At 41.2% G+C, this 17634-nt stretch overlaps 1 protein-coding gene across 2 annotated transcripts in view; it reads right to left on the bottom strand.

Moving 5' to 3' along the window:
• Positions 1-17634, bottom strand: part of LOC123017126 (sodium channel protein type 1 subunit alpha) — a 52792-nt gene that overhangs the window by 32826 nt on the left and 2332 nt on the right. For both annotated transcript variants that reach the window (XM_044418262.1, XM_044418263.1), the window contains exons 2-7: positions 17111-17229; positions 12987-13076; positions 8577-8705; positions 7437-7528; positions 6183-6443; positions 9-72 (exon numbers count right to left, since the gene is read on the bottom strand). In XM_044418262.1, the coding sequence (XP_044274197.1) occupies positions 9-72; positions 6183-6443; positions 7437-7528; positions 8577-8705; positions 12987-13076; positions 17111-17229 (755 nt within the window). The remainder of the gene's footprint in view (positions 1-8; positions 73-6182; positions 6444-7436; positions 7529-8576; positions 8706-12986; positions 13077-17110; positions 17230-17634) is intronic.

Genomic DNA, 17634 nt, shown 5'->3' with positions numbered 1-17634 from the left:
GATCTTACCCAGCATCGGAACTGTTGCCACAAAGCAAAGCATCATTCTGTCCTTCCAAAAAGTAAAAACGATCTGTGTGAAAAATTATGTTTCAAACATTAGAAGGTTGAATATTATAATATTTTAGTGTTGAATTCTATAATATTTAGTGTTGAATATTATAAAAATTTAGCATAATGAACCATTCCTGCAACCCAACAATTCTCATGCAAAATGCAGGGGGCCGGTGGGTAAACTTCACAAGCTGCACAATATTTATTACTGTTTAAATCTGCCTAATAACCAGAGTTTTCTTGGGGGAGTATACTGAAGAAGAAACAGAATGAAGTCCAGGGCAACTTAACAGGATGTTAAACAGGCTACAACTGTACTGAGAGGACATAATGTGAAACTGGTCCAGGGGGTTCAATGCATTTATCAAGCATTTCCATCATTCTGGTTTTCATATTGCAGGTATCATCATACAGATTAACTGCTTTATAAGCACATGGAGCTTGCCTGATTTAAACATTTAACTCATTATTACATAAGAATTAATCCATTTTATTTACTGTACTTATTTCTCTTGAAAGTAACCCAAGACTACTTACATGGTCTTCTTCATCTTCCCTATTTTATCCTCAAAACAACCTTATGAGGTTAGTCTGAGAGTGAGTGGCTGGCCTAAATCACCCAGTGAGCTTAATGGTCAAGTGGGGAATAGAACCTAGTTCTTGCAAGCCCTGGTACAAAGCTGTAACCACTAGTGATTAAACAACAACAACAAATTCCAAACTAAGTCTAACTTTCTTGGAGGTGTTTTAAACACTTTTGGGGACCTAACTCCACACATAGGCTGTAATATACTTTTTAGGCCTAACTGTTAACTTCTGGACCAGCTGAAGACATTCTGCTGCCTGTCATTTCTCCCTACAATGTACAGAAGCTGACTGAAGTTATCAGATGGATATTGTTTGGTGATAAGACAGCAACCTCCACCACACCTGAGGGCAGGCAAGCATATGGGGTGTGAAGCAGGTTTAATGAAAGTGGCGCACACAGGCTTGTCCTTCCAAACCTCACTGCTGGTCTCTGTCCTTCACTAAGTGCTGCCTGAAGCAGGGGCCTTATTCTGCTTCATGGTAGGGCTGTCCTTTGTTGACTCACAGAATGAATCCTGAGCTATCACTGAGTCTTACTATCACCCCCAAGAATACCCAGTCCTAAGCAACAAAAGACATATTTACTCACTATTTAAACTTACTCCCCCCACTCTGCCTCTGCACACCTATCTTTTGTTTCTAGATGAGGAGAGATCTGATGAGGAAAGCAAAATTTTCAAGGACTTCATGGCCAATAAATGACAGGGGAAAATGTCTCCTTAGTTCAGGACTGCTGGCAGCAGTTAGCAAAAACAAGTCTAATCAGGTTGAAGTGGAGGAGAAGTGGGCAGTCAAAGTAAGCTGGCAAATGCATGTGAGAATAGAATGCAGAGGCTTAAACTGGGCTATGATGAGGCATCCTCACCATAATTAGGCACACAAAATAGCTACCATTTGAATTTGGCACCAATATAAAGCTGCTTCTTCCCTCCATACTATATATTTTCTCTTAACTGAACAAGGTGATGGCAAGGGGAACACTATGAATATACAGATAATATGTTTTTGCTTTTATTTTAGGTATTAAGATTTCAAATACCATATTAAATCATACTCTTATCTAATTTAGTATTTTCAGGCTGATTCACCAATCAAATAAGAATAAATAAAACGGAGTGACATTGCTGTTTTAAAGCAAAATAGACAGGGAAGTACTGGAGAAGAGCAACCAGCTAAGATCCAAGTGAACAGCAAATATATTAAAATTAATATTCAACTTATGACCTGATTATAAGGTTTGCTTTACCAGCAAACATGCTTAGGTTGAGATGTACTGACCCTTCAGCATTGTGACTTCTGAGCATGATGCTATTACAGCAGTGCTCAGCAATCAGGGTGGCCAGATGTCTTCTAGAGAAGATAGTCATCTAGTTGAAGGGCTGTTCTGTCCAATTCCAGGTTAAAGGCAAAGAACCAAAAACACCATTGCCTGTCAACATTTAGTAATCGCACAGCAGGTCAAGCAGGCACGTACACGCATCACCTGGTCATGGTCTTCCACACTATGAGATGCAGTGTATTTCTACTTCTGTTGTAACAGAACTATTGTAATAGTTCCTCTATACTTATAAATTGGCTTGTGCAAATATCATGCAAATGACTCCTCTTGTGTCTGCTTTGGGCTAAGGGACCACCCTATTAGCAGCTAGACAGACCACTGGAGCAATCTGGCACTGCGTCAATGGGCCATTCCCTTTGTCATCCACCAAGTATATTATTGTCAGTTGATTTCTTTAGGTTTTAAGCAGAAAAGGAAGGAGAGGGAGAGCTATGGGATGGCAATTGCATGAGTATCTCTTAATCCTTCCAGCTAACCCAGAAGAAAGCACCTGCTTATTTTGTACTATTTCTCCTTTCTCTGTCTTTCAAAGTTAATCTTTACTAAACTGAATTGGCTTAGTTTTGTACACAAGGCTATAGCCCCCTGTACCTACTTTGGTTTCGTTGCAGAACTGAGATCTAAGCACTACGCAGAGCATTTCCTTTTCTGTGTTTCCACTACATAATCTCTAGGTGGCACTGTGCTGCAGCGGAATATTTCAAATACTTGAGGAAATCTCACTTTCCTTTGCTTTTACACTAAAATACTCTACTTTCCCTGTTCTGAAAAGCTCACTAGGCAGGTCGACACAACCCAAGAAACCACCACAAAATCTTAACATTATGAGTCTTAACATTTTATATCTATGAGAAAGCATGCACATGACAGAGACTTTCTGTGTTTGTGGAACAGTAATGGAGAGCCCAAACGATCCCTGAGACCCCCTGATGGATGCTTAGACATCCCTGACCAAGCCACTTCCTGATGCATGGGAAGTTGAATTTGATTTAGCACCTGCAGCCAGTTCTCATCCCTGTGGTGACCACTGGCACCTCCATCAAGCTTAGGATATCTGCTCCACTTACATTCTGCTGCCCATCTGTTGAGAATATAAGGAAGGAGGGGAACAGATGAATTGGGAGAAGGACCAAAAAAGGAAGAGAGGTGGGAGGGGTATCTTATGGGTAAGGGAATTTTGTTCCCTGTGTTTGTACATAGATGTTTGTGGAGGGAGAGGCCGAAGATTTCCATCCCAAGATACTTCCTTCATCACCAGTGCCGCTGTTTGTGTGTAGTACCTATTGTGTACCCTTACGAAAGTACATGTGGCACCTGCATGCATGTTGAACACAGACGCATGTCTCTGCAGGGGCACATGTGTTCACAGTGGGTGAAGGGACCACTCCTCCACCTCCCAGCTGAGGGTTCCTATTCACCCTAGGTAAGTCTGACACCAGGTAAGAAGCAAAACTGGTATGCCTGAGTGTATGTGTATGTCATGCTAGACCAGGACAGAAATACATATTTAAAAAAGGCAACCCCCCTCCATGTGCATATGAAATCAGCTTCCAATCCCTTTAGGCTGGCTAGAGAGGATTTCCTCGGGTTTTGGCAAATTATGATTCTTCCATTTATTATCATTCTGTCCCATCTTTGCTCCAGCAAAACATCCTTTGCTCCACATTATGCTGAAAACAAGCCAAAGGTAGGGTGGACTGAGGGATGCAGAGGGTCCCACAGTGACCCATGAAGCTCCATGACTAAGCAGGCACCTAAAGTCTGGGTCTCCTCAATTCTTGTCTGACACATGGGCTGGGCAATGTGCAAGCTTTATGCTACTTTCTGTTCCATCCTCTCCCTGCAGCATGTGTGTAAAATATGCAGAGAAGCAGGTGCAAAGAAAAGAGTTTCCTATGATCTTCTGCCACAAACATGATTTTTCTGTCATGTTTTCAAATTAACTACTCATACGCTGAGTGATAAACCCATCTGCATTTTGAATACCTGATATGTAATTGGAATTGTATCCTTGAAATGGAGCAATTCCATTGGCTAAATAGGTTGGGACAGTTTTGCATGTAATTATGCACAAAACATGCCAAGAAATGCTATCAGATTATTGACCAAATCCTACCCCCCCCCCCCCTTCCAAGCTACTGCACTTAATGGTGTTACTATCAAGGCAAGGTTTTTATTAGATTGCAAGGGGACAGGTCCGTCTGACCTGCAGAAACCTGACATGTGTGAAAACACCCAAAAGAGCTATCATATATTTATCTACTTAGAAGTAAAGCACACTGGTTCCAAAGGAGATTATTCCTAGTTCAGTAGTCAAGTGGACACTTTCTCTCAAAATAATATTTTTGAAAACCTCGAGCAAGGTAACAAATCTCTTCTTCACAAGACTATCTAGTAGAAGCAGGCCGACAGGTTAAATCCCCGTGATAGACTGAGCCATTGTGTCCCGCAACTGTTCCAGAGCACGCCCATCAGTCATGGCGTCATGGACAAACATTCTAAAATAGAGATGTTTTGAGTTCAACTGTGCTGAGGGTGGATGGTTCCCTGCAATTGAAACAAGTAATTCCAAGAGCAAACCCACAACCAGATGACTCCGTGTATCAAGTCCTACTTCTGAAAGTGGTCCATCTTAGACAGTTCCCAGACTGAGAGCCTGGCCAGTATGCTCTAGCACAGGGCCATCCAGTAGTCAAAGAGGGATTAATTTTCATTAGTCAGACAAAAGGGACAAAGGTGAAGAAGTGCATTAACAGCCAACTTGTAAATAAGATATTAAAGCATAATAAGAAACTGGAGCTGGAGTTTAAGAAGTGAGCTATAGAGGGTTCTATAGACTCCTTCTTTGGCCCAGATTGCAAAAGGCCATGAACCAATTGGAAAAGCTCTGCTGGATGGCACTGAAAGGATGTGGGACTTGCGGAAAAGAACTTCTCCTATACTGTCTTCAACACCATGGAATAGGTTCAACAATGAGCTCTAGCCTGCATTTGGTTAGATTCATTTTGGGTTTTCCTCCACCAGTATTCAGTTTGTCTTCCCACTTGCTTCATTGTCCTCAGTTCAGCTGTATACCATGGTGCTGAATGGGCTTTGCCCTGCAGGAGAGGGCATTTGAGTGCAATCATGTTAACTGCCCAGGCCATTTCTGCATTCCACCTGGCCTTCGACAGGTGCACCAGCCATATCAACTGGAAAATCCTTCAGAGCCTTCTGGAAATCATCTGGATCCATTAGACTCTGGAGGCAGTCTAATGGATATGCCCTCCACCCTTGCAGAAGGGAAAGGAAGCCTAAAGCCTAAATCTGGAAAGGAAGTGGTCTGACCATGTCAAGGGGGTTGATCTTAACCCTCCCACTTCCAGATCACCATCCTCCTGCACACTCAAAAAAAGGAGGTCTAGAATGTGACCTTTTTCATTTATTGTCCCACCTACATGCTGAAACAGCCCCATGGTTGACATGGCAGATATGAAGTCTTGAGCTGTCCTAGATAAAGCAGTCTCAGCATGAAAGTTGAGATTCCCCCAGAACCATCATTTTGGTGTTCTCAACATCAAATCCAAGACCACTTCTGTCAGTTCAGGCAGGGCACCTGATGGGCAGCAGAGTGGGTGGTATACCAGCAGAATCCCTAATTTGTCTTGGATGCCCAACACAAGGTATGAATGCTTAGGACCTGCCTTTGAGTGAACAGGAAGCCACAGAAAGCCAGGTAAAAGTTTACATTTCAAGTACTGGTAATGACTGTTTTCAAATATGCTGTGTTGTTTGGATTGATTCAACTGTATAAAGAATGTATTGACTTTTATTTCTTTTACTGTCTGTTGTTATTGTTGTTGTTTTGAATTTAAATTGTACTGCAAATACCTGGGATGAATATTTATGAAAGGTAGTATATCAATGTGTAAAATAAAGAAATGAATAAATTCAGCTCAGTGAGGCAACTCACTGGCTTCCACAGAGACATAGTTAAGTCAGTGTGACTTAGTTAAGATAGCTAAGTCAGCCAAATCTGTCCAAGTGGCCTGAAGAATGCTAAAATGGCTAGCTTCTGTTTAGAAAAGCAAGGCTTAATCTTGTTTCCAGCAGCCCTCACCTCCTTGTACCATAGAGACTTGCAATAAATCTATGAGCTTTTTTAATATTGTACACTGCCATTTTCATAATTAAAAATAGATATATAAAGAATATAGCCTTACTTTCATCCCCTATGTACTCATTCCAGTCAAACGGAGTACTGTTAAATGTACCATTTTCTCCAAGTGTGAAATTAAATGGGTCAGTATCATTTGAATCTGTAGAATTGTCTGGATTCCAATATAAGCATTTATGCCTCAAGTTGCCCATGAACAGTTGCAGCCCTATGAGAGCAAATACACTCAGACAAAATACAGTCAGAATCATGACATCTGACAGCTTCTTCACAGACTGAATGAGGGCCCCCACAATTGTCTTCAGGCCTGCAAGCAGAAACGCATTGTTAGAACAATGCCAAATACACATTTTATAAACACATGGTACCCCAGTAACATTAAAAGACCCACCAATTTCATGCAGAAGCCCAAATCAATGGCACTGATATTTTGTGAAAAAATGTTTCAAATGGTTCTATCATTTGTGAAGATGTATCTTGTGAAGATGAGGTCACTGGAAGTTTATGTTCTTTGAACTTGTGAATGAAAATGTGCTGCGCTTCATTTAAAAAAAATGCTTGTTTTATGTTAAAACAAGTGATTTTGTAATCATGCTTTTCTATTAACTCTATCCACTGGAAATCCCCCAATCACACCAAGGCTTAATATGTTAGTCAGAAGAAAGTACCAGTAAAATCAATGCAACTTGTTCCCACAAGGGGTGTTGGTGTGTGTGTAACTGCCAGTATCTCTTAAACCAAACCTCTGCCAGTATCATTTTTGTGACACATTGGGAAAGAATAAATTAAGATACTAGAATTTATTGCTAAGAAACTGCATGTGGTTTGGAAAGATAATAAATTTCCCATGCAATGCCCATGCTATTTTTTATTATCTTATAGCTTTATGCTCAACAGCGATTCAGATATTTCTGTGTGTTCAACAGTAATTCAAATATTGTCCCAATCAAAAATACCAAGAACAAATACAGTTTTATATCACGCAGATAAAAAAGATATGGGTACTTTGTGCTTTTGTCACAGCTTGACCTCAAAGCTTGACATTATATGATGCAAATCACACAGGCTGTACTGCAATATCTCATGCAACAATGTGTTAAACGCAAAGGCTGATTTCAAATGGGAAAAAGCAAATGGCAAAAGCAAAGGATCACAATATTCATTTCCATTAAAACATGATTCCTGCTTTTCTTCTTTGTCTTTTTAAATGGGTGAGCAAGCAACAAGGCTTATGGTGAAGAAATGTGGTTTGAATTTCCATGGAGTCTGAGTCAGCCTCTGTGTTTAACCTCGCTCTCACCTGGGATGACTGATATTGTTTTCAATGCTCGGAGAACTCTGAATGTTCTCAACGCTGAGACATTGCCCAGGTCCACAAACTCTGTCACATATCTGCAGTAGGGGAGTTCACACACAAACACAATGACAGGATAAAAAGGCACAGTTGGGAGGTACAAGGGACCTAACACCTTACACCACTCACTTCTTACCTGGGATTACAGAAATAGTTTTCAAAGCTCTCAATACTCTGAAAGTTCGAAGAGCTGAAACATTGCCTAGGTTTACAAATTCTGTTATATACCTGTAGAATTAAATCACAGTTATTCAGAATTGAGGCAGATTTATGCTACTTACTGGGAGTCTTCATCAAGACCCCATGGGTAACTTTAGTGGAAAATTAAATAGCAACAGTCAGACGTTTACTTTTCATTGCAGTGTGCCTTTCATTAAGCATTGCCTTTTAATGCTGATCAATTTACATTTAAATGTTGCAAGACAAAATGAACCACAGTGATGTTACTGTGAAAGCCTAAGAACCTCTTAATTAAAGTAACTTTGGTAGAGAAAAGGATGACTGCTCCTCTTCTGGTAGGAGGGGAAAAGTGCAGGATCGGAAATTTACTGTAACTGTACTATTAAAAGTAACTGCACTATTAACAGTAACTGCACTACTGTGTGTTCCAGTTACTTTCCTACTAGTGCACCATCCATGGACTCAAAAAGAAAGAAACAAAGCAAGGCCACCATCATAGTAAAGTCAGGCAAGACTGAGCAACGAACAAGCATTTCTTCGCATGAACTATCTAAGAGACAATCTTGATGGACATACATACAGTTACAAGCATCAACATGATGGTAGAAGAGCCTCTTATCCGCTGTGCTTTATTTTCTGAAGTCCAGTGGGTTGTAATCTTGAGCACAGGTGATGAATGTTTACAACAAAAATGAGCTAATATAGAGAGTTGAATTTTCCGATATTATAGTGTGGTATAAGTAAACTGTCTAACATGTATCCATCATTAAACCATCATTACTGAAGAATCTATATTCTTTGACTCCTAACTGATAAAATTATAACAGACTTTATACTAGTGTATGCCATTAAATTAATTATGCAGTTAAAAGGGGGCAGGGGGAGAGAAAGGAATGTAAAACTTACGCAAATGTAATGACAGTGAAATCAAGCCAATTCCAGGGATCCCGAAGGAAGGTGAAATCATCTATACAAAAGCCCCTTGCAATGATTTTTATAAGTGATTCAAATGTATATATCCCCGTGAATGTATACCTGAGGGAGTTTAACAAAATATTGTTTATTAAATTGGCAGTTTAATTCCCCTCTTCCCCACCACTCAAGAAGGAAAAAAGTTAGAAAAAAACCTCAGGAACTGCTCAACTGCATCCCACCCAGGCTACACTTCATGGGAGGTTCACCCAGGCTACACTCCTTCCCATATTGCACGAAAAATGTGGGAGAGGCCATCCTGCACATCCCATAACTAGGTAGATCCATGTCATGGACTATTCAAAAGTGTCTCTGTCCTTCTCTCGTGACTCCAGAGGCACATGATGCAATGCAGTGACTCCCATTCAGGCATTGTAATGTTGGAATGGGGACTAAGCCCATTTGGTCAAGTCTTTGTTTTCCAGGAGTAGTCAGCCAGATGCCTCTGAAAGATTATAAGCATGGCAGGAAGTGAGGGACATCTCCTGTCTGTTGCCAGCTAACAGAAGTTTATTGCTTCCGTATAAGTGCCCTTCCTCACACTTCCATCTGCATGCTCACCTGTCCCCCCATCAGTAAGAGTGGGCTTCAGGGTGCAGGGGAACTGTGTTCATAGAGTAAGGTAGGGCGGTGCAGGGACTTCTGACAGCACGCCTTCTTTCCCTGGCTACAGCCTAGGCTGACTGTCAAAGTGTACTGTTGTTTGGGGCTGATTGGGACTGGGTTGGGCCTAGGGGCTTTCTCCTCACCCCAAGCTTTGTGTTGGGCCTTTGGGTATATGTTAAGGGTGCCTTAGCTTGGGCTATGTGGGGGGGAGCTATATTGAGGGCAGGGATTAGAAACATAGAAACAGAGCGAGTCAGAAGGGGCCTCCTGGGCCATCCTGTCTGACCTCCAGCACCAGCCGGCTCCGCTCACGACATGCCCACCATGTGGACATCCAGCCTATCCTTGAACACCCGCACTGATGGGGTCTCAACGACCTCTCGTGGAAGCCCATTCCACACCCTCGGGGTCCTGACTGTCAGGAAGTTTTACTAATGGGTTGGGGGGTTATGTTTGTAAAGTGTAAAGATACTCTGTCTATTAGTGCCTGACTTTTTTCATTGTAGCAGCACTTTTTATTATTTTCAGATTATTATGGAGGATCCTGGGGAGCAGAGGTGTGCTCCTATTGGGGTGGTTATGGGCAGGGGAAGGTATGGCAGTGAAGGATTAACATGTCAACACAGAAGAAGAAGGGCAAATGCCTTAGGGCTGTCCCCTCTTCTGTTTCTTTCCCCAGCCAGAGGATACCAGAAAGTTGCATCAACCTGCCCTCGGGCTTGGTGCTGCTGCTATGGAATGCCAGCCCAGCCCAGAATAAACTTCCCTCATCCATGATTGAATTATGGATGAGGGGACTGACCTGACATATATTACAGAAACCCGGGTGGGGGAAGCAGGAGGCATTGTGCTTACCCAGCTGTGCCTACCTGGGTGCAGCACCAGCCTTGCCTTGAAGGCTGGGGAGGTGGGGTGTCCATAGACTATAAGTCTATCCACTCAAAGACAGGTCTAGATTGTTTGTACCTTGCATTGGGTGATCGAGACAGATTAGGGATTCTGTTGGTATACCATACACCCTTCTGCCCAACAGATTGCGAGCCGGAACTGATGGAAATAGTCTCGGACCTGGTATTGAAGGCCCCCAGAATGATGGTTCTGCGGGACTTCAACATTCTTACAAAGACTGTTTTATCCAGGGTGGTTCAGGACTTCACAGCCAACATGACAACTGTGGAGCGGTCTCAGCATATCACAGGTCCAATGCATGAGAAATGTCATACTCTTGACCTGTTCTTTTCAACTGGGCAGAAGGATGGGATCTGAATATGAGGGGTTTGCCATTGACCCCTTTGTCATGGTCATATCACTTCCTTGTGAGATTTAGCTTGATGGCCTCTTTCCCCCTCTGCAAGAGTGCAGGACCCAGTGAAATGGTCTGCCCCTGGGGTCTAATGGATCCTGATTCCTGAGGGCTCTGGGAAATTTCCAGTTGATATGGCCGGCACTCCTGTTGATGCACAGGTCACTCTGTGAAATGACCCAGGTGGTAGACACAATCACACCTAAACATCCTCTCCCTCCAAGCAAAGCCTGTGCTGCACCTTGGTATACATCTGAGCTGTGGGTGTTGAAGTAGGCTGGGAGACTGCTAGAGCATAGGTGGAGAAAGACTCATGCTGAATCTGACCAAACACTACTTAGAGTGCATTATCAAGCCTATGATGTGGTGGTGAGGGCAGCAAAGAAGAATTTCTTCTCCACTTCCATTGCATCCTCACAGTGTTGTCCAGCAGAACTTTTCCAGGTGGTGCAAGGCCTGTTACACTGTGGGCCCAAGATGGATCCTCTTGAACCCTTGGTGGTCTGCTGTGACAAATCTGTACAGCACTTTAGGGATAAAGCTGCTCAGATTCGCCATGAGTTGGACTCCACAGTTAGCACTGTTCCTGTAGAGGAGGGCCATCCAGAGCACCATCTAGTCCATCTTTGTTAGATAGGTTTCAATTATTGCAGCCTGGGGATGTGGACGAGGTGCTTGGACAAGTCCAACCTACCACCTGTTTATTTGACCCTTGCCCTTCAAGGCTGATCACAAAAGCCAAGGACAGGATGCATACTTGAGTTCAGGAAGTTCTAAAGACTCTCTGAGGGAGGGACTGGTTCCTGCTCCCTTCTTAGGCAAGGTGTTCAAATGGGTGGTGGCCAGACAACTCCAGGCACGCTTGAAGGAAGCTGACCATCTGGATCCATTCCAGTCTGGTTTCAGGCTTGGCTTTGGGAATGAAACTGCCTTGGTTACCCTGTCCAATAACTTGTGCTAGGAGTGGGACAGAGGGAGGGTGTCCCTGTTGGTTCTTCTGGACCTCTCAGCAGCTTTGGATACCATTGGCCATGGTAAGCTGGCCAAGTTGGAGGTTTGGAGGCACTGCTTTGTAGTGGTTCCACTCCTGCTTGGCTGGCTGATTTCAGAAAGTGGTGCTGGGGGATTATGGCTCTGCACCATGACAGTTATGCTATGGAGTTCTGCAGGGCTGCATTTTATCTACCATGCAATTCAACATCTACATGAAACTGCAGGGAGAGGTCATCTAGGGGGTTGGGTTGAGGTGTCACCACTACACTGATGACACCCAGCTCTACCTCTTCTTTACATGTAATCCAGGTGAGGCAGTGACTATTCTAAATCAGTGACTGGCCTGTATGATGGTCAGATGAGGCCAATAAATTGAGACTTAATCCAGATAAGACTGAGGTTCTGTTGGTAGGTGGTGCAACTATGCTAGTGAGTGATATATGCCCTGTTCTGGGCATGGTTGAACTCCCCCTAAGGGACAAGGTGCATAGTTTGGGAGTGCTCCTTGACCCAGAGTTATCTCTGGAATTCCAAGTGACTGCTGAGGTGAGGAGAACTTTCTACCAGTTTTGGCTTTGGTCTACCAAAGTTATGGTGTTAACTTTGACTTACAAAGCCCTAAACAGTTTAGGGTCTGGATATCTGAAAGAGCATCTCCTTCCATATATACCTGCCTAAGCCTTAAGATCTTCCTCTGAGGTCCTTCTTCAGGAGCCCTCTTTGAAGGAAGTTAGAAGAGTAGCTACCCAGAGAAGAGAAATTTCTGTCTTAGTGCCCCAGCTATGGAACCTGCTCCCCAGAGAAGGTATTCCAGGTACTGATGCTTTAATCATTTTGGTGCCAGGCCAAAATCTTTTTTTACCCAGTACTTTAAGGTTTGATGGTATTTAAGATAGGAATTTTAATGTTTTCATCTTCTATTTAAATTGTGCTGCTTTTGCTGTAAGCTGTCTTGAGACCTGTTTGGTACAGATGGGATATAAGTATTTAAAGCAAATAAATAAATAAATAAGGAAATTCTATTTCACTATCATAGAAAAATGTCTGCATTATCTATAGAATCTGGATAGATCTGTCCTGCATCATAATTCTTTTTCAGAGCTGTCTAAGCGAGTGGTCATCACCATATCTTGTGGCATTAGGGTTTGTCCATGCTGAACCTATTGCCAATCAAATTTATTATGCAGATCCTAGTTTTAGTGTTCTAAAAAACTGTAATTTCCCTCCTGTCCTATATCCACTGCTTCCAAATACAGCTGGGGATCTGGTGAGAGAGGCTCCTTGTTGAACCAAACAGAGAAAACGCTATTGGGTGCACAAAGCTTCATGGGGGCTCAGTGGATCACAGCCAAGCTGTACAGTCTGTCTCTCTATGTTCTAGCAGAATTCATTCCATACAGTATATATTCAAGCATGCAAGTTAAGAATAATGTCCAACTTACTCTACATTCTTTGTCCAATCAGGAGGATTACTTAGGGTCATAAATACACAGTTGGTCAAAATAGTGCACATAATGAGCATGCTGAATAATGTAGGTTATGTCATTAAGGAATACACAGCAGGAAATCATAAAATTACTAATAAATAAAACACAAAATTAATGAGAGCTCTTTTTGATATATAATGCATTTGTACATATAAATATATATCTGGAATAATATATTCTTATTAGAAGTCTAGCAAATGCTGAAAGACACTTTTCATTCACACCAATACTGTGATAAAACAAATTGCTATTATTTTGATACAACTATTTTAGATCCCATATAGTGGTACAAATGCAAGAGAAAAATGGAGCCCTGAAAATTAGTTTTGGATCTTTTTTGGAAATTTGTAAGTAATACACTGCTGCAAATGGATTTTTAAAAGCCCCAGATATGAATTGGATAGGAAAACATATCTTGGCACCGTATAATATGACCTAGCAGAGCTTTCTAATAAGAAGAAAAAAACCATATTTAATTGCACTGTTAATTGAAAGGAAAATATGGCCACAGTGCAAAGTTGGTATTACCTATTAAGTTTAAGCATCTACATGTGGATGCTTAATGTAGGAACTGAAGAGAGCGTGTGTGTCAGCCAGGTCAGGAATGTAATTGCTGACACATTTTCTTCTGATTCCAGCTACAATAACTCCAATTTTAATACTGAAGGTTAACATTTTATCTATGCACAAGTCAAAAGGTAGCCACATGATGGCACCACAATCTTTGAATTGCCAAACCAAATACATTTATTAAATTCTACCAAACTATGCTTTTCCATACCTGTATTTTTGTCATATTAACAAATGGAACAGAAAAGATCATTTAAATAAGAATACATGCTACTTGTATATACATTGAAGTGCATGTTATGAATGTGGTTTAGTTTTTTGTTAGAGGAATATTTAGACCAACAGTGGAAACATGAAGTGTACAGTCTCTGTTGCAATGTTTTATTGTGTGACCCAGTCAGAGGTAAATTCAGTTAAAGTTGTATTACAGGCAATAAGAGTTAGCCAAGAAGAAAAGGTCAGAGCAGATGCATAAGGATCCCAATGAAACCAGTGAGACTAAAAAAAGAATGCAGTGTTGGTTGGATTCAGCGCTGTTTGGTATAGTCTAGCACAGCTACGGATTGAAACATTGTCAAACAGTTCCGTCTATCATTTGCAAGCACTGATTAATTTACACGAATTCAAATGCTCCTGCATTCTTGGCTACTAAGACTGAAGTGTTAAGAACACTCACCTGGAAGTAAGTTGTATGGAACACAGTGGGATTTACTTCCAAGAAAAGACACATAGGATTGTGCTGCATATCCAGACTGGGTTGAATCTAGTTCCAGGTGTGTGCAACTGGGCTGGTGGAACTGGATGGCTCTGCAACCTCCTCCCCATGGCAGCCTTTTCAAGCTCTGAAAATGTTACTCAGAGTTGAATGAATGAATGAATGAATGACTGAATGGGGGAATTGTGGTGCAGAGGGAAGATCCTTGAAAAGTGGATATAAGCATCAACAAATCCCAGATCTGATTGACTTGTACTGAAAGGTTCCACTGTACAAACAGAATATGCTACTGCTTGTGCAAGGGAGGTTCCCTGATTTACATTGATTCTTCCTCCCTACTGCAGTACTATTTTGGTGGGTCCTCATTCCTCAGTGTAGCTCCTTAGAGGGTGCAATGATAAAGGGGGGGGGGGGATCAATTTCATGAGTAAAAGCCCAAGCCATTGTTCACTAGGAATCAACATTTGTATTTCAATATGTGGAATCTAGTTTTCAGATTCATGTTTAAATGTTCTGATCTGTTTGCAATGATTTTGTATTTTTCTTGTATTTACGCAGCCATCAAAGCTGTGTTTTCAATTCAAACAATTATTTTCCAAATTAAATTAAATTCAAACATAAAACTGCTACTGAAACTATTAAAAAACTTTCTTAAATGGAATCAGCAAAGGCAGCCAATCATTGCCTTTTGCAGAAGAAAACTAGGAAAAAACAACTAGTCCAGTTATCAACAAAAGTTATCAGGTTTTTGCCAATGTCATTCACTTCACTCATACATATGCACTGGAAAGAGAAGTGAATGTGGATAAGTGCTGGAATGCCTTGCTTTACACTGTTTGACTTCAAAGCATTCAGATATTCAGTTGTCATTATCAACAATTCCTTTATCTCCTTAACTTATTCACCTTGCTCTTTCTTACATATATTGAAGTCCAGACCACACATTCTGGCCATCACAGAGAAGCCATGGTACATTATTGCAGGATCAGTTGCTTTTGTGAGGGGAGCTCTTGTCACTACTGAGACTGCCACACGCAGTAGCTTGCCCTGCTACTCAGGTGATTGGCTGTGTAGAGCAACCTCTATTAAAATATGCTGCAAATGAGTGCATATTGCATGTAGTCAAATGCCAGTCTTAACAGCTTTATAGAACAGTACTATGCATTTCTACTTAGGTGCAACTCTGTATTATATGCAATAGAGCTTACTCCCAAGTAAGGTCGGCTTTAATTCAGGGTCTTCATTGCAGTCTTAATACAATGTCATCATGCTGGTTGTTGCACCTGATTTGTCAATGATATGCTTTGCTAGTAAATTAAGTTTAGGATTTACAGGATTAATATATTTAAGCCCATCTAGGCTACAGTCCTATATCCATCAATGAGGGAGTAAGCCTCATTGAAAGCAGTGGAACTTCTGAGTAGGTACACATAGCATTTCTCCATTAATTACCATATTAATGAAGTCAGTGATGCTGCTAGCATCCTGCTAGATATATTGATCCAATCTAAGATTTTATACCAACACTCAGCATTAAGCAGCTGAATACTGCCCAATGATTGTGCTTGAAGTCAAACAAACAACTCAGTATTTAAATGGAACAGGACTGTAAAACCAGCAATTTGCAGGATCCTTCTCTAAGGAAACAGGATTTCAAAATATCGTATTTATCTGCTTATTTTAAAAATGTATACTCTACTTTCCTCTCCAAACAAGGAACTTATCAAAGCAGCATAAACATATAAAAAACAAAACTCTGTAGCATGTTATTGCACATCTGGATCACACAACATAACAACCTACAATGGATGATCAGCCATAGTGAATCCTCACATTGTGCAAACCTAACATGGTTTCTGAAGTATGGAACCCTAATGCCCCATGGTTTGTATTAGGGTTGTTGATACCCATGCTGGCTTGTTGTGTCATCCAAATGCAAGAGGAAGAATTTGTCATGGGTTCCCAGAAACAGTTGCAGAGCTGCCCAGCAAGCATGGCCAAAACCTCTGCTATATCCACAAAGAAATCTGGGATATGTTTCAGAGCTGTGGAAGCACTGAGGGAGAATGATGGGGGGTACACTTCATGGCAAGCCTTGTGCTCAATGGTTAATTCACAGGTTGTTTACTGGCTTATTCACAGCATGGCTTAATGGAATGGGTGAAGCAGCATGTGCTTTTTCCAAAGCCTGTCTACTGAGCAGCTGCTGAGATTGAGTTCCACGTATCTGCTTAAGCTGGAGCTAAGCGTGCACATTAGAACCTTGTTCCCCAGTTATAGAAATGAAACCATCAGCAGTTAACAGAGCAATGCTATCAATTTCTATTTACAGCTAAATTCCACCACAAGAATTCTGTGCCGTGGGTTGCTTCCAGGAGCTGCCTTTCATGGATGGACAGGTTCCGTTCATACAAGGAGCCTCTGCCTGATGTTTAGGTGGAAAGGGATCCCCCTTTTCACACATCACAGCTCACCCGTTCAGAAGGCTCCTTGCCCTTCCATGCAGTGTTTTCAGGGGTCCGGAAAGGAAATTTATATTTGCCAGCCCAGTTGCATACCTCAGTCTAGCTCCATCCCAACAGTTTTCTATTACAGGGTAATTCACATATTTGTGAAATATTGTAGGAAAATGGTTCCAAAAAGTTTATAATATATCGTTATTATATAGCTGACAAAAGTATATCTAACAGTAAAAAATTAAGAACTGTAAGCATCAGAAGTTAATTGAGCAAGCTTATTTATGAATTGTTATTTAAGACAAAACTGTTCCAGAATAGCCACTTGGAAAGGATATGAATGTACCAAAATCTTAATAGCAATTTTTCTAAGAGGGCTGAAGGGACTTAAAATGTATAGGGCAGGGGTGGCACTGAATCGGAAAATTGCCTTCCCTCTATTCAATACTATAAAAGTCTGGAAGAAAAAAAGAACATGTGAAAGCAATTGAAACTTACGCAGTTCTAAATTCATTTTTCTTTATTCACTTTTTTCAGTAATGAAAATACAGTCATTCTAAAAGCATTTAGTTTAATAAAAAAAACCTTATTGTCAATACTTACCTGATAAACAGTACCGTATTCACCATAAAAAGGAAGCATCATGTGTTTTAAAGGTGTTCTTGCATATCAACATGAGAATACACGTGTGCCTTCCCAGTGATAACAATAAGAACATATTTAGTTACATTTGAACATATTTAGATACATCCTTTGGCTTTTCAAAGAGAAGAAAGAGGCACTGATAAACAAAGTATTGCATCCTGCCAAACTCAAATATTTTGCTTCTTCCCAACTGGAAGAAGTTTTCCTCTGTGAAATT

The sequence above is a fragment of the Varanus komodoensis genome, unplaced genomic scaffold, assembly GCF_004798865.1.
Source record: "Varanus komodoensis strain SLA01 unplaced genomic scaffold, ASM479886v1 scaffold9, whole genome shotgun sequence".
NCBI classification, from domain to species: Eukaryota; Metazoa; Chordata; class Lepidosauria; order Squamata; family Varanidae; genus Varanus; species Varanus komodoensis.
The sequence above is the reverse complement of the archived record's forward strand: the minus strand, read 5'-3'. Positions and strand labels throughout refer to the sequence as shown.